We start from the raw sequence: 27,195 nt of genomic DNA, 5'->3' as shown, positions 1-27,195 counted from the left end.
TTCTGGACCAAACTTGAACTCACTGAAGGATGCTCAACAACTATGGCAGGGCTTGAATAGTAACACCTTCTACAAAGTAAAACCTAGCGACATAGATGACAAGGCTTTACTTCCAGACAAGCTCAATGCCTTTTATATCACTTTGACCGTCAAAACATGGAGGCACCTTAATGAACTCACAGCATGTGCTGACCCTGTGATTTCAGTCTCTCAGGCTGACAATGAAAGCATCCTTCAGAAGGGAGAGGCCAATGTGAGAGCCTCCTTTATGTGGGCAAACCCATAGAAACATAGAAAATAGGTGCAGGAGTAGGCCATTCGGCCCTTCGAGCCTGCACCGCCATTCAGTATGATCATGGCTGATCATCCAACTCAGAACCCTGTACCTGCTTTCTCTCCATACCCTCTGATCCCTTTAGCCACAAGGGCCATATCTAACTTCCTCTTAAATATAGAACCAGCCTCAACAGTTTCCTGTGGCAGAGAATTCCACAGATTCACCACTCTCTGTATGAAGAAGTTCTTCCTCATCTCAGTCCTAAAAGGCTTCCCCTTTATCCTTAAACTGTGACCCCTCGTTCTGGACTTCCCCAACATCGGAAACAATCTTCCTGCATCCAGCCCAGTGGTTCCCAAAGTGGAGCGTATGCCCCACCGGGGGGGGGAGGGGGGTGGAATTTGATGTTTAAGGGGGGCAATTCGAGAATGTTATTAACAGTGAATTTTTTCTAGTAAGTCTGTGTGAGTATGAGTGTGTGTGTGAGTTAATACATATGTGTATATACAGTATGCATACATAAAAATACTTGTGTGTATGTACATGTGTAATTGCGTATGTACTGTACATATAGTGTATCACCATCATTACAACCATCAAATGGCTTTCATAATTAAATTAATGAATTAACTGATGTAGGAAGGAACGAATGAACAAGTCCAAATGCGTAAGAAACTCATACGAGGTCGTGCCAATCCTGCTTTTTGCAGTAGCTTTCAGTTCTTGGTGGTGTGAAGGTGTGTACATTGCGTCATCTCTTTTAAACGGTGTATCTGTCTTTGTATGCTGTAGAAACGAATCGGCATTGTTTTACTTATTTATCATTATTATTATTTTAATATCACTTAATGTTCTTTTTTTTACAATTTCTTAGTAATTTCTTCCTCAGAACTTTAACAGTCCTTTGGTTCTTTTATTTTTCTCTTTCATGAATACCATGTTCTTTGGAAGCTTGTTTAAACCAAGTTAATGGTCTTTTAGGCTTCCTCCAGGTGAATAGGAGTTCACTTTTTGAATAATAAGATTTATATATCACCAAAGGGGGCATCAGGATTTTACAGATGATTAGGTGGAGCATGGCCAAAAAAAGGTTGGGAACCACTGATCTAGCCTGTCCAATCCCTTTAGAATTCTATACGTTTCAATAAGATCCCCCCGCTCTCCAATCTTATAAATTCCAGTGAGTATAAGCCTAGTCGATCCAGTCTTTCTTCATATGAAAGTCCTGCCAACCCAGGAATCAATCTGGTGAACCTTCTCTGTACTCCCTCTATGGCAAGAATGTCTTTCCTCAGATTAGGGGACCAAAACTGCACACAATATTCTAGGTGTGGTCTCACCAAGGCCTTGTACAACTGCAGTAGAACCTCCCTGCTCCTGTACTCAAATCCTTTTGCTATGAATGCCAACATACCATTTGCCTTTTTCACCGCCTGCTGTACCTGCATGCCCACCTTCAATGACTAGTGTACAATGACACCCAGATCTCGTTGCATCTCCCCTTTTCCTAATTGACCACCGTTCAGATAATAATCTGTTTTCCTGTCCTTGCAACCAAGGTGGATAACCTCACATTTATCCACATTAAATTGCATCTGCCATGAATTTGCCCACTCACCTAACCTATCCAAGTCACCCTGCATCCTCTTAGCATCCTCCTCACAGCTAACATCGCCGCCCAGCTTCGTGTCATCCGCAAACTTGGAGATGCTGCAGTTAATTCCCTCGTCTAAATCATTAATATATACTGTAAACAACTGGGGTCCCAGCACTGAGCCTTGCGGTACCCCACTAGACACTGCCTGCCATTCTGAAAAGGTCCTGTTTACTCCCACTCTTTGCTTCCTGTCTGCCAATCAATTCTCTATCCACATCAATACTATAACCCCAATACCGTGTGCTTTAAATTTGCACACTAATCTCCTGTGTGGGACCTTGTCAAAAGCCTTCTGAAAATCTAAATATACCACATCCACTGGCTCTCCCCTATCCACTCTACTAGTTACATCCTCAAAAAATTCTATAAGATTCGTCAGACATGATTTTCCTTTCACAAATCCATGCTGACTTTGTCCGATGATTTCACCTCTTTCCAAATGTGCTGTTATCACATCTTTGATAACCGACTCTAGCATTTTCCCCGCCACCGATGTCAGACTAACCGGTCTATAATTCCCCAGTTTCTCTCTCCTTCCTTTTTAAAAAGAGGGGTTACATTAGCCACCCTCCAATCCTCAGGAACTAATCCAGAATCTAAGGAGTTTTGAAAAACTATCACTAATGCATCCACTAATTCTTGGGCTACTTCCTTAAGCACTCTGGGATGCAGACCATCTGGCCCTGAGGACTTATCTGCCTTTAATCCCTTCAATTTACCTAACACCACTTTCCTACTAACATGCATTTCCCTCAGTTCCTCCATCTCACTAGACCCTCAGTCCCCTACTATTTCTGGATGATTATTTATGTCCCCCTTAGTGAAGACAGAACCAAAGTAGTTATTCAATTGGTCTGCCATGTCTTTGTCTCTGCCATGGAAAACATCTGGCCCAGAAGGGGTACCTGGCCAAGTACTAAAGATCCTGTGCTGATCAGCTGTCTGGAGTGTTCACCAATATCTTTAATCTCTTGCTTCAGCAGTCTGAGGTACCCAGCTGCTTCAAACAGACTACAATTACACTACTGCCAAAGAAGAATGTGGGAACCTACCATATTGACTATCATCCAGTAGCATTTACATCAAATGTGATGAAGTGCTTTGAGAGGTCAGTGACGAAACATATCAACTCTAGCCTGAAAAGTAACTTGGATCCACTCCAACATGTGCCATTTCATCGGCTCTTCACTCAACTCTGAAACATCTGGACAGAGAAGATGCACACATCAGAATGCTTTTCACTGACTACAGCTCAGTATTCAATACTATCATCACCTCAAAATAAAACAATAGGCTTCAAGACCTTGGCCTTAATACCTCCTTGAACAACTGGATCTGCAATTTCCTCACTTGCACACCCAAGTCAGTTTGGATTGGCAACAACAGCTCCACAAATTCCATCAGCATAGGTACACCACGAGGCAGTGTACATAGCCCCTGCTCTACTCACTTTATACTTATGACTGTGAGGCTAAATACAGCTCCAATGTCATATTTAAGTTTGCTGACAACACCACTGTTGTTGGCTGAATCAAATGTGGCGACAAAACAGCATACTGGAGGGAGACTGAAAATCCGACTGAGTGGTGCCACAACAACGACCACTCACTCAATGTCAGCAAGACCAAGGAGCTGATTATTGACTTCAGGAGGAGGAAGCCGGAAGTCCATGAACCAGTCCATGGAGAGCTTTAGCAACTTTAAATTCCTTGGTGTTATCATTTCAGAGGATCTGTCCTGGGCCCAGCACGCAAGTGACATTATGAAGAAAGCAAGGCAGCTAAGTTTGCAAAGATTCAACATGACAGCTAAAACTTTGACAAACTGCTAGAAATCTGTGAGGAAGAGTATATCAACTGGCTGCATCATGGCCTAGTGTAGAAACACCAATGTCCTTAAACAGAAAATCTGACAAAAAGTAGTGGATACAGCCCAGTCCATCAAGGGAAAAGACCTCCCTATCATTGAGTACATCTACATGGAGCGCTGCCACAGGAAAGAAGTATCCATCATCAAGGACCACCACAACCCATGCCATTTTCTCTTCTCGTTGCTACCACCAGGAAGGAGGTACAGGGGCCTCAGGACCCACGCAACCAAGATCAGGAACAGTTATACCCCTCAACATCAGGCTCCTGAACCAGAGGGAATAATACTACTGAACTGTTCCCACAACATATGGACTCACTTCCAAATATTCTTCATCTCAATTTCTCAATATTTATTGCTTACTTTTATATCATTATATATTCTTTCATTTTCCTTTTAGTATTTCCAGTTTGTTGTCTTTTGCACATTGGTTGTCTGTCCTGCTGGATGCGGTCTTTCATTGATTCGATTGTGGGTTTCTTGTATTTACTGTGAATAACTGCAAGAAAATAAATCTCAGGGTTGTAAATGGCGACATACATGCACTTTGCAAATAAATTTACTTTGAACTTTGAATGGGGTTGCAAGGCAGAAAGGCAAATGAAATTTATTTTATTATAGAAACATAATATACTGAAAATACTCAGCAGGCCAAGCAGCATCCGTGGAAAGATAATGGAATTAATAATTCTGGTTAAAGATTCTTTGTCCAAACTACAAAACTCCTGTGTGACCTGCTGAGTGTTCCCATCATTTTTTAAAATATCATTTGTAGCATCCATGCATGGAAACATTTAGTTTGAAAAGATGCAAATTTGTTGTTATGAATATTTCTTCCCTTAAAGTGAATAAGAATTAAAGAGTAAGGTAACTTAGCAAACTCCAGGGAAATCACAGGCCAAACACAAATCTCTAGACGTAGAAGCTCAAACCAAGGCATAGAGAGCCTCCACTTCCTTGGATGTTTGCGTAGATTTGGCATGTCATCTAAAACTGACTAATTTCTATAGATGTGCAGTGGAGAGTAGCCTGGCTGGTTGCATCACAGCCCAGTATGGAAACACCAATGCCTATGAAAGAAAAGGGCTACAATAGTAGTGGATATAGCGCAAACTCTTTCTACTATTGAGCATATATACAAGGAGCAATGCCACAAGAAAACAACATCCATCAAGGACCGCAACCATCAGAAAGGAAACACAAAAGCCAAAGGAAACACAAGAGCCCAAGGTCCTACACCACCAGGTTCAGGAATAGTCACTACTCTTCAACCATCAGGCTCCTGAAATAGTGTGAATAACCTCAACTCTCAAATGATTCCACAACATTTGAACTCACTTTCAAAGACTCTACAGCTCATGTTGTCAGTATATTTATTCACTTTTTTTGTATTTGCATAGTTTGTCTTCCTTTGCACGTTAACTTTTGTCAGCCTTTCTGTGTTGTTTTTCATTGATTACATTGTAATTCTTAGTTTTACTGTGAATACCTGCAAGAAAATTAATCTCAAGATGATATATGGTGAAATACAGTACTTTGATAACAAATTTATTTTGAACTTCCAAGCCTTTTGAATGACATTTGATATCACTGCACTCACCATCAATTTCATCTAAATACATTTTAAATTGATAGCTGTTGAGTACTTAACATTTTCTGAAGTTAACAAAATTCAGATCTTTCTTACTCAAATCTGTCTCACATCATGGTACAAGGATCATCATTTCTCTTGATCATTTGAAAATTGCTTGAGATATGTGGTAATTCCTTTATACTCCCCACTGATGTGTCATTTTTCTACATGTCATCTAGCTATTCCCTTCCCCAAACCAAACACTCAAGTTTATTTTCAACATGTCCATGTCCAATGTCCATTTGTGAAGAGATGGTCATCAGATTAATTCTTCATGAACTTAAAACTCATTTGTCTCAGTAACATTCTGTTCTCTGAACTGGAATCCAACACTAAATATTTTTGCCACATGTTTCAGTTAATGTCAAAATTAACTTCCACATTGAATTGTCACTAAACAGCCACATGATTGAAAGCAAGTATTTTTTTTTAATAAACACTGAGAGCTTCCGTAGGACACTATTTATTGCATCCAATTAACAAGGAGTCTTTCACAATTATTTCCTCTGATGAACAGTCCAGATACTTTAGCATCTTGGCCTTTCATCAAACTTACAACACAAATGTTTTCCAATTCCTTTTCACCTTATGAAAGAGATTTTTCAAGGTAGATAACCATCAGCTCATGTTTGTAATTTATTTGGCTAACACAGCTGCCCTCTTAATTCATAAAACCACAAGGTTCAGTACTGAAATGTCACTTCTAGTTGAATCCTTCCAGCACTTCAATTTTCTCCTGGCAAGTTAAAGTTTAATTCAAATTGATACTCAGTATTTTATTTCAGTCTTGCACAACCTACTTTGAAAGAAATGCTCTTGGAAGGCCTTGACAGTAGCACGGAACATGGCTGGAACAAAAGAAACTTGTGCACTACATATGGCCTTTGGGATATCTATTACGATGTATGTAAAAACACTTAAATCCACAAATAAATCTGCATTAGCTAATTAATTCCCATAAGTTTACACATGGAAACCCAAAAAGATTCTGGCCAATCAAGTCAGTCACACAAACAAGAGTGAATAATAAAAGGGCTCTGTTCCTGTTATCTACCAGTTAGTAATCTGACGATTAATTCAAAAAAGCAGATAAACTCATACAAGTTTCCACCCCCCAAAGAATAGAATTCCAAATTGTAACAAATTAATATATGAATATACAGATACATTTTGCTCACAATCACAAAGACAGTTGTGAAAGGCTTAAGTGTAAATGTGCTCATACTAAATTTGAAGATGAACTTAAAAAATTTGTGCACTTCACATACCCATCACTTAAAAAGCAATTACAAGGATTACTAAGCAAGAACAATGGTTTTGCTTTCAGTGTAGTGAAACAAAATGTATTATGAAACCAAGTTATGAGATAAAAAATCATTGGTGCAGTCTTGATAAATAGAATAGCTTACTTCTGTGCTGTAATTTGCTACAATTTTATTACCTGTGGGCTGCTCAGCTGTGGTACATTCTGTTGTTGCTGTTGTGGCTGCATCTGTGGCTGTTGCATTGGCAATTTGCCTTCATGGTGGTCCTGTTTCACCATTAAATCTTTCCTCAGCTGTTCAACAACTTTTTTCTGAAAAATTATAAAACATATGCTAGATTTAAGATGAAATTCAGAAATGTACTGCACATTGTTTATGCTAGTTTATTATGTTGTTATTATGGTCCTCAGTGAATATTGCCCATTAAGCACAGTGGTACACAACACTCAGAACTATTGAAGTTTCATGTATAATTGGTCTGTACAAGAAAGCACAACATGGGGAAAAATGTCAATACTTTTCAAGGACACCAAAGAATAGAATAATTGGATAAAAGGCTTTTAACAAGTACTCCCCAAATTTCCATTCCATTGGTCTTGCTACCTACAAAGAATGTCAGGAAATATATTCCATAAAATCCTGAATTAATGATAATGGGGCACATCCAGCAATGCAGAAAATATTATATTACAGCTAGTGATTCTTATAGGTTTATAGTGACATGAGAGATGAAGTTGAAGAAAGGTTTTAAAGAAAGACTAGTCAAAGGCAGGAGGACAGGTCAAATGTAGGCTATTCCAGACTGGGGAGCTACAGTGAAGGGAATGTACAAGGCTGCATAAGAATTAAAGTTAAAAGGCAAATAGAGTGGGATATAACACTATTGAAGACAAAGAATTAGATTTTAAAAGCTGAGGTGCTGAAGACCTGCAGTCAATGTGGGCCAATTGGACAGGATAATGAATGAACTCAACAGTGAAAATTTGGGTAAAGACAGTTGAACTCTAGATGACTTAACTTTATGAAGGTTATGATACCAGCCAAGAGTTACCTTCTATCTACTGTAAAGTAAAACAGACCATTGAAACCATATAAATGCTCTGTAAAAGCATTTTCATGCCTTGTTACATCTAATCCTATTATTTACTGTCATGTTTACCTAGTTTAGAGTCATAGAGAGATACAGTGCAGAAACAAGCCCTTCAGTCCATCAAGTCTGTGCTGACCATTAACCACCTATTTACTCTAATCCTACATTAATCCCATTTTTAGTCTCTCCACATCTATATCATCTCACCAGAAGATACAAGAGACTGCCAATGTTGGAATCCCTGGTGGAGATGGTGGTCAAGACTCTTCACCTGGACTGCACATTAGATGCAGGGATCTACTTTTGTGTTATTCTATAAATAAGTCTCTATCTGGCTCTGTTTAAGTTGTTGTGGAAACATTAATTAGTTAACATTTTGCAGAACTGTACCTCACAGAAGGTGATACCTTCATACTCATGCCCCCTTTTAATATAGTATATTTAAGAGGGATGATTGATAAGTTTGTGGCCTAAGGTAGGAGACGAGTTATACAGCTCTCGGTATATGCACTTGCAGTTCAACTCTTTGAGTGATTATACAGAAAGTTTGAAGTTAATAACACATCAGGGGTGATTGGTAAGTCTGTGGCCTAACGAAGAAGGAGATAGTTATTAACTTCAAACTTTCTGTATAATCACTCAAAGAGTTGAGCTGCATGTGCATGTAAAGAGAGCTGTATAACTCATCTCCTTCTACCTTAGGCCACAAACTTATCAATTACCCATCTGTGAACACTTTCTGGAGGTCAAAGATCCGTATGCTCCACGAACGCTGGACTAAGTGTGCAAATGTAGGAGGGGACTATGTTGAAAAATAAATGTGCTAGGTTTTCTAAAATTGACTCCTTCTACCTTAGGCCTCGAACTTATCAACCACCCCTCGCACTTCCACTCTACATTTACTGAGTGTTCTCCATGCAAAATGAACTTCAATTATTTGTTTTACTTTGTTACGCCTTACAACTGAAAGATTAACACTAAAAGCAAAGAAGCACTGCCTAAGTGCTGAATGGATTTACTGGGTATTAAGACATTCTGTTTTGGAGAAACTACGAATAAGAATATACACCCAGTCCATCTCTGCACAATGATCAAATCAACACCCATTTTGTACTTCCAGTATTACACATCTGCTCTTAAATATTCCTTTGATAATATACCTCACATTTGTGCTATCAAGATTGACCAAAGATTTAAAGTACATTTATTATCAACGCTTACAGAATACAACTGAGATTTGTCCTCCCACAGGCAGCCATGAAACAACGAAACACCATGGAACCCTTTCAAGAAAACATCAAATACCGAACGTACAAAAAAAAACCAACTTGCACAAAAGGCAAAAGGAATATCAAACATCAAACCATGGGTCCAGTAGTATTCAGTTTTGTTCAGTTTAGTGTTGCGCTGTAAACCCATTGCAGACCACAGTGCAAGGCATCCTTCGCTAAAGTGCCCAAGACTGCATTGATCACCAATGTGTTATTTTGCAACTACACTATAATAGTACTTCATCCCAAACTTTTAATACAAAATCCAAACTAGTAGCTATTTTGTTTTTCCAAAGAAAATCATTGAGGCAAATTTTGAACAGTAGCCCAAGCAACTTCACCCTTTCCCAGTGTAAAAGGTTATCTGCTATTCCATTTTCTGCTTTGCAGTCAAACTGATATTAAGACTGTGTCTAATTCACATAGTTCAATCCTAGTTTTGATTTTACTATGCACCATAAGAATCTATGAGTGAGAAATACACAGATGAGAGAGGTTCCACAGCAACAGAAAAAAATCTTACTAATTTGCAATTGAATAAGTTAGCATTAAGAAAGGATAAGTGACAAAGTGTAATTTAGCAGCAGTATATTTATGCAGTACTATATGAATTGATCAGACATTGTCAGAATTTGGACATTCATTCAAAATTATATAAAAAGTGCCGAATAATATCACAACTTTTGCCGTATGTCTAAATCAATAGAGGATGATTCAAAATGAACCGGCTGAAAAACAATCTGCACATCTAAAAATGTTCTGGTTGCAGCCTTTTAAAATATCATAAATCACTATCTGGTTCTGTATTTTTATTGAATCAAGCGCCTGTATATTTAAATTACTTCAGACAATGAAAGAACCTTGAAATAAAACTGGAGAAGAATTGGAAAAAATACATAAAATTCCATAAAACAGGAACTTGAGGCATGTGAAAAATCAAATCACTTCCATACTAACAACGAGCTAGCAGACAGCAAACTCATGTATAGACATAATGAAAAAAAAAAGTTATTTGGAAAAACAATTTATAAAGTATTAATATGGAAAACTACAGAATGGCTTTGGGCACAAGGGGTGGAGGGGGTGGGAATGATTGACAGGTGAGATGTGGGTAGGACTGGTAGATCATGAATACAAGTATTCCACAGATGCTGTAATTCTTGAGCAATCCACATGAAGTGCTGATGGAGGGGAATAAACAGACAATGCTTTAGTCCAAGACCCATAATCAGAACTGGAAAGGAGGGAGAAGAAACCAGAATAAGGTGAGAGGAGGGGGGAGGAGGAGGGGTACAAGATAGCAAGTGATAAGTGAGACCTGGTGCAGGGTATGGTGGGTGGATGCAAATGGAATATTAGCATTCATTTCAAGAGGACTAGAGTATAAAAGCAAGAATGTAATGCTAAGGCAATACTACTTCAATGACATTTGGAGTACTGTAAGCAATTTTGAGCCCCTTATCTAAAAGATGTGCTGACATTGGAGAGAAGGCAGAGGAGGCTCAACAGAATGATCTCAGAATGAAAGAGTTAACATAGGAGGGGTTTGATTGCTCTGGACCCATACTTGCATGAAGAATGAGGGAGGATCTCACTGAAACTTCTCAAACAGTGAAAGGGCCAGATAGAGTGGCCATGGAGAGGATGTTTCCTATATTAGTGAAGTATAGGACCAGAATAGCCTCAGAATAGGAGGGCATTCCTTTAGAACAGAGATGAGGAGGATTTTTTTTAAAAGCCAGAGGTTATGAATCTGTGAAATTTATCGCTACAGATGGCTGCAGAAACCAAATCATTGGGTACATTTAGAGCAGACACTGATAGATTCTTGATTAGTAAGAGCTTCCAGGTTTAATGGGAGAATGCATGCAAAGAGGGTTAAGAGGGATAATAAATCTGTCATGATGAAATAGCAGAGCAGACTCAATGGGCCAAATGGCCTAATTCTGCTCCTATGTCTTATGTCAAGAACAGTAGAGTTTTTGTGAGTTGTCCAAGTGAAAACAGGATGGACCATGAAAGACCAACAAGGGCATGTTTCAAGTATAACAACCAGCTGCAGAGTATTCACAGCCTTATAAACCAGTAGCTGACAAAACAAGGCAATATTCAGAGATATCCTGCAGTTTTAACTGGCATGAACATCAGCACAAGTCTCCTGGAGTAATTGTGGCATTAGAACATGTATAACAGAGATAGCCAGCAGTAAACGTGTTGGCTAATTTTGCAAAGCATGCATTAAGCTTTTCCACTGTGACAAGCTCTTCAGTAATGATCAGCACATTAAGGCCAGCTCATCTGATCAATGAAGTAATAACATATTTTGCACTTTATGCAACCAACCAATCCATGAGTGGTCACACCAAAAACCTTGAACCTATATTCAAGATAGAATATTGTAAAGGATGTTGCAAGAAGGAAAAATTTATTAACGCACAAGAAAAAACAGATGGGTAAGTAACATTAGAAAGATGGTATTGGCTCATTGCTGAGTTAGTAAATCTACCAAGTTTCTTGTTTTTCTCTATTCATTTACAGGCAGGTCAAGCATCTGTTTCACACCCAATCGCCCTTTAGAAGATGCAACAGTTTACATTCTTAAGCTGCTGACGCCTCCCTTGTGTGGTTGTTCTAATAGTGCCATTGAGTAGAAATGCAAAATTTAGATCCAACAATGAACAAATCAATATATTTCCAAATCAAGGTATTAGAAGGAAAATTCTGCAGGTGATACTATACCCCTGATGTTCTTCTCTTCCTTGAAATATAGTCAGAGTAGCCTGTGATTACATGGATTTTGAAGACTATGCACACCACAGGCATGGTGTACCAATAGAAGAGGGAATGATTAAGGCTACGTCCACACTAGACAGGATAATTTTGAAAAAGATGCTTTTGCATAAAAACGATAGGCGTCCACACTAGGCGTTTTAAAAAATATCTCTGTCCACATTAAAATGGATATTTCAGCAAATCTCCTCCTACTGCGCATGCGCAGGATATATCTACCAAAAATAAGTGACATGTTTGGTGTCGAATCTTGGCGTGAAAGACTTGGTACGCGTTTGTTCAGTTACAGACTAGAAAAACTTTAATGATGGACAGCTGTTGGCTCTCGTGCAGAAGGACTTAAAACTGAAAAAAAAACAACTTCTGGAGCGTATGGAGGCAACTGACAGGGAGTTCACAGACAGTATGACCCGGCTGACGACAAACACTGAAAAACTGATGAACTCTGTTGCATTAATAAAGCCCCTTGTTAAATGAATAAAACATGTCTGCATCAGTATTATCTTGTATTTCCCTACAATGTTACATACCTATTGCCAGAGAAGTACTTGCATAAATAGGTAAATCACCTTCATACGAGCAAGGACAGAAAACAGGGTAAAGTGAGTATACTCATTTATTCAGTAAGTTATGGGTCAAAGTATTTGGTGAATACATTCCTAACTCCTCTGGCTTCAGTCTCATTGCCATCTGTTCTGAAATTGTTAGGTTGCATTCACGAAAACAATGAAATGGCACGCTGCCGTCACCATCTGTTCCAGCACATCATGACAGCATTTTTAGATTTCTCTGGTTACCACGTCCACACTGCTCCAGCCAAGCGGTGTTTTCAAAATTACACACTCTGGAGAGCGTTTCTGAAAATCTCCGTTTTTAGGGGACAAAATCACCGTTTTAGTGGGGACGGAGGGCAAAAATGAAGAGAAAAAGCTTCGGTTACGGATTTATCTGGTCTAGTGTGGACAGAGCCGGAATAGATGCTGGCAGCAGTGCGCTATTTCACTGTTTTCTTGAACGCAACCTAACAATTTCAGAACAGCCAAAAACGAGACTGAAGCCAGAACTGTTAGAAATGTACTCACCAAATACTTTGACCCATAACTTACTAAATAAATAAGTATACTCACTTTGCCCTGTTTTCTGTCCTTGCTTGCATGAAGGTGGTTTACCTATTTATGCAAGTACTTCTCTGACAATAGATGTGTAACAGCCTAATATAACATTGTATGGAAATACAAGATAATACTAACACTGACATGTTTTATACATGTGGTTATACCTACATTATTGCCCCAGGCTTTGTACTTTAGGTTTACAAACAGGAAAGGTCCCAGTTTATTATGGTCTGACATGAGGTACCTTAATCTCAGGCAGAGAAGTATTATTGGCAATAAAACAGAACAATGTTGCCACAGGTTAAAAACGGGAAGGAAACTTACAAAGAGTCCAAAGTAAAATTGGATAGGTATATGGACAGGAAAGGAGTGGAGCGTTATGGGCTGAGTGCGGGTAGGTTGGACTAGATGAGATTAAGAGTTCGGCACGGACTAGGAGGGCCAAGATGGCCTGTTTCCATGCTGTGATAGTTATATGGTTATATGTTGTTGATTCACATCAATAACTGTAACATTTTAGGATGTGCAGTATATCACTTAAGCAGTTACAGTTTTACATTAAAGAACCCCCTAATGCACAAACTGAGTCCATACATAACTACTCAGAGAATGATATTCTGTGGAACAGACACTTTGCATTAGACTAGGTGGTAAAAATTGGTAAGGTTAAACTATAGAAAATTGATAAAAGCATGGAACAACTTGGCAATGAAACAGCAAACAAAAAACCTAGTAAATGTAATTCAATTATCAGCATTTCTATTTTTTGTAATACAATTTAATAACTTTAAGAATAAATACACGTCCCAGGTCACTTCCATAATACACATCCAGCAACAGTAAATCTATTGTGTGCTTGTTTATAAACCAAATCTATTATATAAGTATTTTTACAACATCACACTGTTTTTGAAGATATGTCCTTTATCTTCCTATTACCTTTAAAATTATGGAAACATTATCAAGTAATAGAAATACAATATAACACAAATAAAGTTTTCAACTTTGACTGCTGCCCACAAATTAATATATTGTTGCAGTGAAATAAATGCTTGCTATGACTTCTAATTAAGATAAACAATTCAATTATAAAAGACAAGAAAAATGACAAAGTAATTTAGTAATTAAATACATGTTGCAAAAGTAAAACAATTCAATGCAGCTGCAATTTAGTGGATGACTTATACAAATATAAAAGCTGCATGCAAATATACACCTTACATAAACAGGATCTTTGCACACCAGTTTACTATAAAACAGTAACCTAAACCTATATACAAAAACTTGGCAGGCAGAGTAACTACCAGAAAGAATTATGAAATTCAATAGAAGCTTACAGGAGTTACAGTGGGGGGAGGGGACAATCACACTCACATACAAAAGATTTCCACCAGCTGAATGATTTATCCTAAAAGCAGATGAACATATTAATTACCCAACTCAAATAAAGGTACTTTTTCAGAATTCTTGAAGATTACTGTATGATAAATTTTAAATCTTCCTTCCACTACATGATGAACTTCAATCATTGATACTCAAAAAACTCTATGTAACTATAAGGGAAAGAATAGTAGGACCAAGGGGGAGCCCTGAGCTACTGCCATATGGTTGGAACAAAGAAACAGCCAATCAGAACCTGATTGCTGAAATTGAGAGATAATTACGAACTACTACGCATCACAACCCCATGGGAACAATACTGGAGGCCCAGCAAATAGGGGCTTTTCAGGTTTGTGTAAGAAAGCCCATCCTTTCTAATATTAATAAAACTTTTATTAAGCTGATAAAGACCAAGAAACCTGCTCTCTTGCTCCAAACAAATGTTACATTAGAGAAGTCAGAAAGACCTCAGCTGGGACCTCAGTGTAACCGTTCAGTTATTATTTTTAATCTTGAATGTATATTAGCTATTTCCTTTTTCCTTCTCATCATGCCATTAAAAGCAGCTGGCACATTTCAGAGCCTTTCTCTCAGAAAAATCATAGTTCAAAAATTCTGAATGAATTTTCACAACGAAAGGTTATTTTCAATACAAAAGGCAATGGAATACAGGTGCTGAGATAGGCCATTCAATTTAAAAACTCCAGCTAAAGCCATTATTCAGCACAATATGCAAGTTAAGCCCCGAGGGTTTCATTTTAACATAAAAACAGAATATATATAACCTGATAACAATATTAAATAGCTGTCCTTCATCTTGCACCAAAATTTTTAAAAAAAGCTTGATCATTAGAATTTTACACACAGAATTCCCATAAGAATCTACCACCCAATATATAGGAATTAAAGCCTATATATTAAACTTTTCTAAAAAAAACTATTGCTCCAAGTCAATTATTAATGGTTTATAAAGATAACAGCAGTTGTGATAGTCTTCAGTTTGCCAGATATTTATTATAGTCAAAGTTATAAATGTAGTCAGACATGATAAAATACTAATTTAAGGTAACACTGAACCCCTTGAAAATCTTAATGAAATAAAACTGATCTGAATGCTCAACAATTTATACACAACTGGAAGTAGCATTATTCTCAAAAATCAGAATGATTTTTTCTAACAATTTAACCAAAAATTGGCAAAGGACATTTGGGAACTTTATTTAAATGATCAAACTTTAAATGAAACAAGTTGTTGCAGAAAGTGACTAAACAACTATCAGGTCAAGCTGCATTTTGAGAGAGACAGAACAAATCTGTTGTCATTAAGCCTTATTCAAAAGTATTCTAACAATTAATTTCTTCACTATTTCAGCACAGCACTCTTCTATAACAGTTCAAACAATGAGGAAAAAAATCAAATGCGTAACATTTTCTTCAGAATAAGTAATTCACAAATTCATGCACATACATATCAGAGAATTCTGGCAGTAAAGGAATACCCAAAGGCAGGTACAGATAGAGATAAGGGGTGGTATGGAAATTAAAAAATGCAAATATTTTAGCTGACATAAAAACAGAAAATCATGGAAGCACTTGGGTCAGGCAGCATGAATAAAAGAAACAGTTAACATTTCACATTCTCAACCCTTTATCAGGAGGAAAGAAAAAAAATCATTTTTTTTCAGTTTTCACTAACAGGAATTGAGAAAGAGGGCCAGGTAGCTCAAGTGCCAATACCTCTGATACAGCAAGGTGAAATAACATCAAGTAGCAGTAAAAAAAATCCCTTGCAATTCTTTGATGTTTTATCTGTTGCTAATAATAAGGTTGAGGAGCATGACCAGCAGGTTAGATTGTACCAATGAAGAAAGAAAAACTGAGCCAAAAGGGCAGTTACCTTAAGTGGCAGCATGTGATACTGAATCTGGTGTTTCACAGCTATAGCTTCGCTTCCATTATGGACAGAACCCATGACAGCATCTTATGTTTCTCACATCTTTATTTTAACCTCTTCTTCTAAACAGATTTTTCATGATTCTCACCTTCCACCACATCTACCTCTGTATTCAACAAAACAATCCTTCACAATTTCCACCAACTCTAAAAGATTTCATCAGAAGTCATTCTGTAAATGCTGGAAAGCCAGAGCAACAGACAAAAAGCTGGAGGAACTCAGGCAGCATCTATGGAAATGAATAAACAGTTGAATTTTCCAGCTGAGCCTCTTCGGGAAAAGAAAGGAAGGGTTAAAAAGCTAGATGAGGGGAGGGGAAGTTGGACTAGCTGGAAGGTGATAGGTGAAGCCAGTTGTGTGGGAAAGGTAAAGGGTTGGAGAAGAAGGAATCTGATGAGAGAGGAGAATGGACCATGGGAAAATGGGAAAAAGGAAGAGCATCAGGTGGAAGTGATAGGCAGAATGGGGATAGAAATTAAAGTTGTTGGCCATTAGGAAAATCCCCTTTTGACAGATGGAGCGGAGGTGTTCCATACATCAATCAGGAGACTGCTTTGTTAAGCATCTCCACTATGGCCAGAAGTGGAATTACCCAGTGGCTAACAATTTCAATTTCTATCCCCATTCCCGTTCTGACACGTTGGCCCATGCCCTCCTCTTTGCCACAATGATCAGGGTGGAAGAAAACACCTCACAATCCATCTACATAGCCTCCAAATTAATGGCATGAACATTGATTTCTCCTTTCAGTATTTTTTTTCTACCCCTTCCCTCTTCTATTCCTGACTCTGACCTTTTGCCTCTTCTCCTTGACTGCTCCCCCTCCCACCCCGGGTGCCTCAACTTCTTCAGTGGTCCACTCTCCTTTTCTAACAGATAATTTCTCCAGCCTTTTACCTTTCCCACCCACCTGGCTTCATCTATCACCTTATAGCTAGTCCTCCTTCCCCCCTCCCTCCACCTTTTTATTCTGGTGTCTTACCCTTCCTTTCCAGTCCTGAACAAAATTCTTAATCTGAAACAGATTGTTTATTCATTTCTGTAGATGCTACCTGATCTGCTGAGCTCCTGCAGTATTTTGCACATGTTGCTCTGACATTTTAATTATCTATCAGACTTTGCCTATGCTACCATCCACACTGTTACAATGAGATCTCACACACACACACACACGGTTAACACTTCATCTTCCATCTGAGCAAGATCCAGCTTTTAAACTCAATATCAAATTCTCCAACTTTGATAACTTGCTCTTTCTTTCTCTGCAAGATACACAAAACACTGAAAGAACTTAGCACGTCAGGCAGCACCTATGGAAAAGAGTAAACAGTCAACAATTTGGGCCGAGATTCCATTAGGATGGGAGAAAAAGAATGAGAAGTCAGATTAATGTGGGGGGGAGGGGAGGAAGTTGTACAAGATAGTTAACGATACGTGAAAACACGAGGGGGGTGGGATGAAGTAAAGAGTTGGCAAGTCAATTGGTGAAAGAGATCACGGGCTGGAAAAGGGGGATTCTGATAGGAGAGGACAGGCCATGGAAGAAAGAGAAGTAGGAGGAGCACTAAAGAGAGGTGATGGGCAGGTAAGGAGATAACGTGAAAGAGAAAAATGGGAATGGGAAATGGTGAGGGGCGAGGGTTGGGTGCAATTACTGGAAGTTCGAGAAATTGATGTTCATGCCTTCAAGTTGGAAGATACACATTTGAGAAATCAATGTTTCTGTATCAGCATGACCATTTCTGTCTGTCTTCAAATTTGTTTTTTCCCTATTAGCATAGGTTAGTCTACAGGACATACATGAGCCTAACAACTAATAACGTAAGCTCTTAGCTTCACCATATTAGAGATATCCTTTTTGCTCTCCCCATTCCTCCCTCACCACCACTGCTACTGGAAACCAATCTGTTTTCCCCTTTCCTATTCTGACCAAAAGTCTAAGGACCTGAACAGTTTCTCTTTCCAGTCTTCAACTACTTAACTGAAACACTGTTTATCTAAATGACAGACATCAGAAAAGCAGAAGCTTTACTCTTTGGTAAATGGATAGAAGTGACTTGCAGAAAGGTCATCAATCCTGTCTGTGGTTGCAGCTGCAATGGAATAGCATCCAAATGAGGAAACAGAGGATCTAAAGTGCGAAAGATAGCTAACAATATGCTACTTAGATCATGTTGTGTCTGAAGCTGCTGAGGAGCTCTGCACATGCATCAGGCATATGATAATGTTTTATCAGCATCTACCTCTTTCAATGTTAAGGTGCTAAAATCAATTTTCACATCAAGCAAAAGAAAATCGGCCAGATGCTGGAAATCCAAGCAAGACACACAAAATGCTGGAGGAACTCAGCAGGTCAGGCAGCATCTATGGAAAAGAATACAGTTGACATTTTGGGCCAAGACCCTTCAGCAGGACTGAAGAAAAAAAAGATGAAGAGTAAATTTAAAACGTGGAGGGAGAGGAAGGGGAAAACACAAGGTGACAAGTGAAACAGGGGAGGGGGAAGAGTTGAAATACAGAGCTGGGAAATTGATTGGTGAAAGAGATGCAGGGCTGGAGAAGGGGGGATCTAATAGGAGAGGACAGAAGGCCATGGAAGAAAGAAAAGGGGAGAGGAACATCGGAGGGAAGCAATAGGCAGGCAAGGAAAAAAGGTGAGAGAGGGAAAAGGGGAAGGGGAATTTCCACATCAATTGAGAATGCAATACTGAAAAGTACACAGGATATTTTATTAGTTACCAGTACTCCTTAAACAAAACAGTATGTAAATACAAATTATGCAATATGCAAAATATAATAAGCACTTTAAGACCAACTTAGCCTTACTGTGCTCAAGAATCAGATGTGTATTTAAAACTGATATTGTATTTAATACTAATAATTATGGATCATATTTTTGCATTCACTACTGAAAAGCAATACAAAGAAGGCAAGACACCTGCTATGGTTCACCGGGAGTTTGAGGAGACTTGCTATGTCTCCAAAGACACTCGGAAATTTCTACAGACATAGTGTGGAGAGCATTCTAACTGATTGCATCATTGTCTGCAATGGAGCTGCCACTGCACTGGATTGGAAAAAGCTGCAGGAAGCTGTAAACTCAGCCAGCTCCATCATGAGCACTAGCCTCACCACAGTCCAGAACACCTTCAAAAGGCAATGCCCCAAAAAGGTGGCATCCATTATTAAGGAACCCCAGCGTCCAGGACATGCCCTCTTCTCTTTGCTTCCATGAAGGTGATGGTATACAAGTTGAAGACACACACTCAATGTTTCACGAACAACTTCCCTTCCACCAGATTTCTGAATGGACAATGGATCCATGAACACTACCTCCCCTCTTTTCCCCCTCTCTTTTCGCACTAGTTTTTATTATTATGTATCTTAATCTATTGCTGCCACAAGCCAACAAATTTCACAACATATGCTAGTGATATATAAACATTATTCTGATACAGCCAACTGGTACATAGCAAGCTCCTACAGACAGAAATAAGATAATGACCAGATGTTCTGTTTCAGAGGTACTGATCTAGGATAAACGTTGGACATTTTAGTCCAGCTTCCCATTCTGCAAAAATGATGACAAAGGATTATTTACATGCAATGAGAGAGGAGAAAGCGCCTCCATGGTTGTCTCTTTCAAAAAACAGTAGTTATTACAGCCCAACATTCTCTTAAACCTTGCAAAGATGCCAGCTCATATTTTGAGCACACTTCTCTGCAATGTAACTTAACAACAGCATGTTCTCACATAGCTTAGTTGGAAAGTAAATGAGACACAACTAATGCAGTGGATTCAGTTAATTGGGACAGCCATTTATTTGGGGCAACTGTTAAAGAACAAAAATTAATCAAGAAAATAGTCTGGATTAATTTTGTTTATTTGGGACACTATGCTACTTAATTGAGACAAGAGACCCTACATTGTGCTTAGAGTAAGCCGTTTTTAAATAACATTATTTGCATGTGTTTGTGTTCAGTGATTTTTTTTCACTGATAGTTGATGAGAAATAAGTAGCAAGACAATTTAGAAATGGCTTGCTCACTTTCAGTTTTAGGCATTCAGGCTTGAAGGTGCCAGGAATGGCTGGGAGTGAAAATGAAACAATCTCACTACTTCAACAAATGATGACCTATGAAGAATTTGAAGGTATCAACAATCATCTTGAATGTTACAATGAAAATGAGATTTGGAGGGTGCAAATGTCAAAAGCATTGTACGAAGACAGTCCATTATCTGCAGTAGCTGTCTGCACTAATTTTGTTCATTTACAGTCAAACAAAAGAACATGGCAGAATGTCTGACAGCATACATTGGATGAATTCCTCTATCAATAGCTATTAAGAACTAATACATAGCTTTGTAGTACTCTAGTAGCATTGGTAGTGCTCTAATTTGTTCTGTATTTCATTTAAATACATAATTTGTTACTCAGTTAAACAATAGTTTCTTTTTTAAAAAATATGCCTTTTAACAATTTCCATGAAACTTCAACTAATTGGATCAGCTACTTCATAGGGCCAAATGTACTGGTCTCAATGTGTTCTAACTCACCTGAATCCATTGTACTCCAATATTGTAATTTCATAACTATGTTAGCAACCTTCAGCCCTTTTCCTTATACTTTATCTGATTGTTTTAAATGGTAAAATAAAGATCTATTTACAATAACATTCTTTTTAGTTTTGTCACAGAGCATTTTCTTTTCTCTCCTCATTCCATACATGTCAAAAGTGCTTCAGAGATTACAAGAAACTTATGGATGTCTAGGGGATTTGAAAGGCTTGATAAAATACAGTCTTTTAAATTTTTTATCAATTTTCAAATTGCCTCCTAACTACTTCCCTGATGTATTTCCCAAATGTGAGAGCAATGGATAGTAGTGAAAAACTATTTTATAAATGCATAAAATTAGACGATAAGACCATAAGACATAGAATCAGTATTACGCCATTCAGCCCACTGATTCATTATCCCTCTTAATCCCATTCTCCTGCCTTCTCCCCACAACCTTTGATACCTTTACTAATCAAAAAAAGCTATCAACTGTTTTAAATATACTCAATGACTTGTGAATGAATCTACAAATCCATCTCTGGATCAAGAAATTCCTCATCTCAGTTTTTAAAGGGACATCCTTTTATTCTAAGACTGTGCCCTTTGGTCACCCTGAAAACATTCTCTGCACATCCATTCTGTCTATGCCTTTTAATATGCAGTAGGTTTCAATGAGACCTTCTCCCCACCTTCATTCTTCTAAATTACCGCAAGTAGAGACCCAGAGCCATCAAATAATCCACATATAGTACTGTGCAAAAGTCTGAGGCATATGTAAAAGAAATCAGTAAAGTGAGTATACTTCCAGAAATAATGAAATGAGAAGTTTCTGAATATTAAAAAATATTACAAAGCACAGTAAACAGTAAAAAAGTAAATTAATGTTTAGCATGACCATCCTTTGCCTTCAAATCTGCATCAATTCTCTTATGTACACTTATGTGCAGATTTATAAGAAAATTGGCTGGCAGATTCTACAATGTGAGAGACCTTGCTGATACAAGGTGATCACCTTGTGTCTTGTTGCTGTGCTCACTCTTGCCATAGGATCAGGATTGATGATGTGACCTTGATACTGTCACATCTGCCACACCCCCAACTTTTAGTTTGGTTGCCCTCAGTTTAATTCCTTCTACACCCGTTTTTGCTTCAGTTAATTAGTTTAGCTCATTCAACACATTATGTCATTGATCATTAGCACCAGTTTGTTATTTTTGTTTAATCATGCACCTATATACCTACAAAGTAATCAATTGTTTTATTTGAAAAGTGGTCTATTATTTAATAAGTTACTTTCTTTATAGCAAAATTTGAAAATTCTGTTACATTTAAATTTTTGGACAATGAATGTTTGGATATTAAAACTTCTATTGACACACTAATGCAGAAGACAACAAAAATGAACATCTGAAACAAAATTTATAAATTTTAGGGTGCCTAAGAATTTTGCACATTAACTCTTTCATTCCCAGGATCATTCTCATGAACCTCATCTGGACCCTGTCCAATGTCACCACATCCTTTCTTAGATAAGGGGTCCAAAACTGCTCACGATACTCCAAGTGCAATCTGACCAATGCCTTATAAAGCATCAGCAATACATTCTTGCTTTGATATTCTGGTCCTTTTGAAATGAAATTGCTTTTGCCTTTCTTAATCTTTGCAGGGAGGCACCACAGGAAAACACCTGGATTTACACCTTAACCTTCACACACATTTATGGTTGCAAGATTACTGGACCGAGATTATTGAATAAAACCACAAGAATATCAGAAATAGGGGCAGGAGTAGAACAATTTAGTGGGATTGTCTAGGATAAGATGGCGCAGCCTCAGAATGGAAGGACGTCCTTTTAGAACATGTGAGGAGCGTTTCAAGGCTCTGGGCCATTGGGGTTATCTCAATTAAACTTGTTAAATAATGGAAGGCTGAGAGAGAGTGGATGTGCACAGGAGGGTTCCAATGTGAGCAGAGGGTACAGCCTCAGAATGCAACGATGTTATTAGCCAGAAAGTAGTGAATCTGTTGAATTCATTGCCACAGTCACCTGTGGACACTAAGTCACTGTGTATATTTAAAGACGAGTTTAATAGGTTCTTGATTAGCTAGAGCGTCAAAAAGTTACAGGGGAGAAGACAGAAAAATGGTGTTGAGAGGGAAAATAAATCTGCCATAATCAAATGGTGGAGAAGACTGGTTGGGCTGTCTCCTTCAATATGTTATGATCTTATGGTCCACGTCTAATATTTCTGCAGTTTAATAGTTTATATAAAGCAATTACCAACAGCTCTCAACATTACTAAGTACAATAATCAATTGTTGGGTTTAAGGACCATGGCTAAACTGAATAGCAGAAGCAGCAAGTTTAGCAGCAACGATCTGGATTGTTCAAGAAGCTTACAGTATATACAGTACATGAATCCCAATATTAAACTGGAAATTTACTGATGACTTTATTGATGAGGTCCATCATATTTATGAGGACCATCTTATTGTTTGTTCATTATATAAATGTAACAGGATATTTTCCCAATTGCTATTATTCAGTGAAATAGATCTTTTTTTAACATGTTGGAAATACCAAATATAGAAATATTATCTGGATCAATGATTCTGTCAACATGAATTTGATTAGTCACCACTATATTTCAAACTCCAAATAAAGAATTTACTCATATTAAAACAGCACATAACAAAAGATGCAAATTCTTCTTTGTAAAGCTACATGCCATTACATATTCAAGAAGATGCATCAAAATCAATCATTTCCATGACCGGAAACATCCTTTAAAGACATCTCAATATTAATTGCTTTATGTACATTTAGTGCCATCTGCTCAATCACATTTTAATAGGACTCTTCCATTGTAGAAATGCAAAGTCAGAATTATCCATTTCTGCACCCTATAACCAGCATACAATGTTCTGAAAATATTTAATTTACCATTGTTTTCTCAAAACATGAAAAATCAAGCTGACAAAAAATTAAAACAAGAAAAAGAATCAAACAATGGTATATTCCTCACTCTATTCCTCTTTGCAATTTTAATATTCAACTTAAATCTGGAAGGCTTTTCCAGATCTGAATCAGCACCTGTAGTGTTACTGATTTCACAGGATGCAGCAGTGTTGCTCAGATATTGTATATTAGTCTCAAAAAGTGCATAGAGTTGAGAGAAAGACTGGCGTCAGATATAAAAACACAATTCATATTAAATTTCCACTTAATAACCTTATCCACATTCTGTTCAAATTTTGAAAACTGATTCATAAGGAAATAAAGAGGAGGAATACAATTTGTTGAGTAACCAGATGTGGACTTCTCTTCACTATCATTAAGAGTGAGAGTGGGGAACTGCATAGAATGTTATGAAGACAACAGCAGAGAAAAGGATTGATAGACTAGTTTGAAGGTGAATAATGAGGAAATCAAATGTTAACAAGTTATAATTTCTTTGCAGCCCACTTCCCCATACAACTGATTGCTGTTGCTGCTGCATTTACGTTCTTCACCTCTCATGTGAAAACTCCAAAGAAACAAAGATCTATCTACAAACCCCATTTCCAGAAAAGTTGGGATATTTTCCAAAATGCAATAAAAACAAAAATCTGTGATTTGTTAATTCACGTGAACCTTTATTTAACTGACAAAAGTACAAAGAAAAGATTTTCAATAGTTTTACTGACCAACTTAATTGTATTTTGTAAATATACACATTTAGAATTTGATGGCTGCAACACACTCAACAAAAGCTGGGACAGAGTTAAAATAAGATTGAAAAGTGCACAGAATATTCAAGTAACACCGGTTTGGAAGACTCCACATTAAGCAGGCTAATTGGTAGCAGGTGAGGTATCATGGCTGGGTATAAAAGTAGCATCCATCAAAGGCTCAGTCTTTGCAAGTAAGGATGGGTTGTGGCTCACCCCTTTGTGCCAAAATTCGTGAGAGAATTGTTAGTCAGTTCAAAAGGAACATTTCCCAACGCAAGATTACAGAGAATTTAGGTCTTTCAACATCTACAGTACATAATATTGTGAAAAGATTCAGAGAATTCACAGACATCTCAATGCGTAAAGGGCAATGTTGGAAACCACTGTTGAATGCGCGCGATCTTCGAGCCCTCAGGCGGCACTGCCTAAGAAACCATCATGCTACTGTGACAATTATACCCACCTGGGCTCGGGAGTACTTCGGAAAACCATTTCACTTAACACAGTCCGTCTCTGCGTCCAGAAATGCAACTTGAAACTGTATTACGCAAGGAGGAAGCCATACATCAACTCTATGCAGAAATGCCGGCGAGTTCTCTAGGCCTGAGCTCATCTCAGATGGACTGAAAGACTGTGGAACCGTGTGCTGTGGTCAGATGAGTCCACATTTCAGCTAGTTTTCGGAAAAAACGGGCGTCGAGTTCTCCGTGCCAAAGATGAAAACGACCATCCTGATTGTTATTAGTGAAAGGTGCAAAAGCCAGCATCTGTGATGGTATGGGGGTGCATCAGTGCCCACGGCATGGGTTGAGTTGCATGTATGTGAAGGTACCATTGACTGAGGCGTATATTAGGATTTTAGAGAGACATATGTTGCCATCAAGGTGACGTCTCTTCCTGGGACGTCCATACTTATTTCAGCAGGACAATGCCAGACCACATTCTGCACGGGCTACAACAGCGTGGCTTTGTAGACACAGAGTACGTGTGCTTGACTGGCCTGCTGCCAGTCCAGATCTATCTCCTATTGAAAATGTATGGTGCATCATGAAGAGGAGAATCAGATAACGGAGACCACGGACTGTTGAGCAGCTGAAGTCTTATATCAAGCAAGAATGGACAAAATTTCCAATTGCAAATCTACTACAATTAGTATCCTCCGTTCCAAAACGATTAAAAAGTGTTATTAAAAGGAAAGGTGATGTAACACAATGGTAAACATGCTTCTGCCCCCACTTTTGTTGAGTGTGTTGCAGCCATCAAATTCTAAATTTGTGTATATTTACAAAATACAATTAAGTTGGTAAGTAAAACTATTGAAAATCTTTTCTTTGTACTTTTGTCAGTTAAATAAAGGTTCACGTGAATTAACATATCACGGATTTTTGTTTTTATTGCATTTTGGAAAATATCCCAACTTTTCTGGAAATGGGGTTTGTATATTAAGAAAAGAAATCCAATATAGTGGAGCAAGAGAAAGAAACATGGAAGAAAAAGCCAATAGCAAAAGGGAAAGATGAAAAAGAAATAAGCAATCAGAAAAAAATCTCCAATTAACACATAACAAAACCCTGAATATTCATGTTTATCTGTGCAGACTGCCAAATTAAGTCTTAGATCACCAATAACGTTACACATTTCAGATAAACAGAAAATCAATTTGTTAAATCTGAAGAGAACACAAAATACAAGTAGAGTGACACATTATATAACTGCAGAGCTGAAGAATTAACCATTTCAAGTCATGTGTTATATTCTGTAAAGTTATAAAAACATTTCATATCTGAGGAAAGGTGGGAAGTGGCAAAGGAAGGAAAGTACTAAAGAGCCTATAAAAAGTATTCACCCCATCCCACCCCCAGAAGTTTTCATGTTTTATTATTTACAACATTTATCACAGTGGATTTAATTTGGCTTCTTTGACATTTATCAAAGGAAAAAGACTTTCATGTCAAAGTGAAACCAGATTTATACAAACTGATTTAAATTAATTATAAATATAAAACACAAAATGATTGATTGCGTAAGTATTCACCACCTTTAATATGACACACCAAAACATCACTGGTGCATCTTAGAAGTCACATAATTAGTTCAATGGAGATCTGTTTTTGTAGACCTGTGTGGACTCAAGGTGTTTCAATTAATTGCAGTAAAAATTCACCTTCCAACTGCTGGAGAGTCAGAATCTTAGAAAGAAACTACACCGTGAAGTCAAAAGAACACTCTAAGCAGCTCCATGAAAAGGTTATTGAAAAGTACAAGTCAGCAGTTGGATACCAGAAAATAACATAGCTCAGCTGTAAATCTGCCTAGAGCAAGCCAACCTCAAAAACTGAGTGACCATGCAACAAGGGGACTAGTGAGGGAGGTCACCAAGAGACCTATGACAACTCTGGAGGAGTTACAAGCTTCAGTGGCTGAGATGGAGGAGACTGTGCATCCAATAAATGATGCCCACATGCTTCATCAGTCACAGCTTTATGAGAAAGAGGAAGCCACTGTTGAAAAAAACTCTCATGAAATCTCAGCTAGAGTTTGCCAGAAGGCATGTGGGAGATCCTAAAGTTAACTGGAACGGTGTCCTATGGTCTAATGAAACCAAAATTGAGCTTTCAG

At 37.9% G+C, this 27,195-nt stretch overlaps 1 protein-coding gene across 3 annotated transcripts in view; it reads right to left on the bottom strand.

The window, feature by feature from the left end:
* The window catches only part of phf21aa (PHD finger protein 21Aa), a 408,208-nt gene that overhangs the window by 203,421 nt on the left and 177,592 nt on the right, over positions 1-27,195 (bottom strand). For 2 of the 3 annotated variants that reach the window (XM_059975460.1, XM_059975461.1), the window contains exon 4: positions 6,878-7,012. In XM_059975460.1, coding sequence (XP_059831443.1) covers positions 6,878-7,012 — 135 coding nt within the window. Of the gene's footprint in view, positions 1-4,166; positions 4,303-6,877; positions 7,013-27,195 lie in introns of those variants that run through there. The other variant, XM_059975463.1, reaches the window with a different exon arrangement.

This window comes from Hypanus sabinus, chromosome 7 (genome assembly GCF_030144855.1).
Source record: "Hypanus sabinus isolate sHypSab1 chromosome 7, sHypSab1.hap1, whole genome shotgun sequence".
Classification (NCBI taxonomy): Eukaryota; Metazoa; Chordata; class Chondrichthyes; order Myliobatiformes; family Dasyatidae; genus Hypanus; species Hypanus sabinus.
This window is presented reverse-complemented; position numbering and strand designations above follow the sequence as displayed.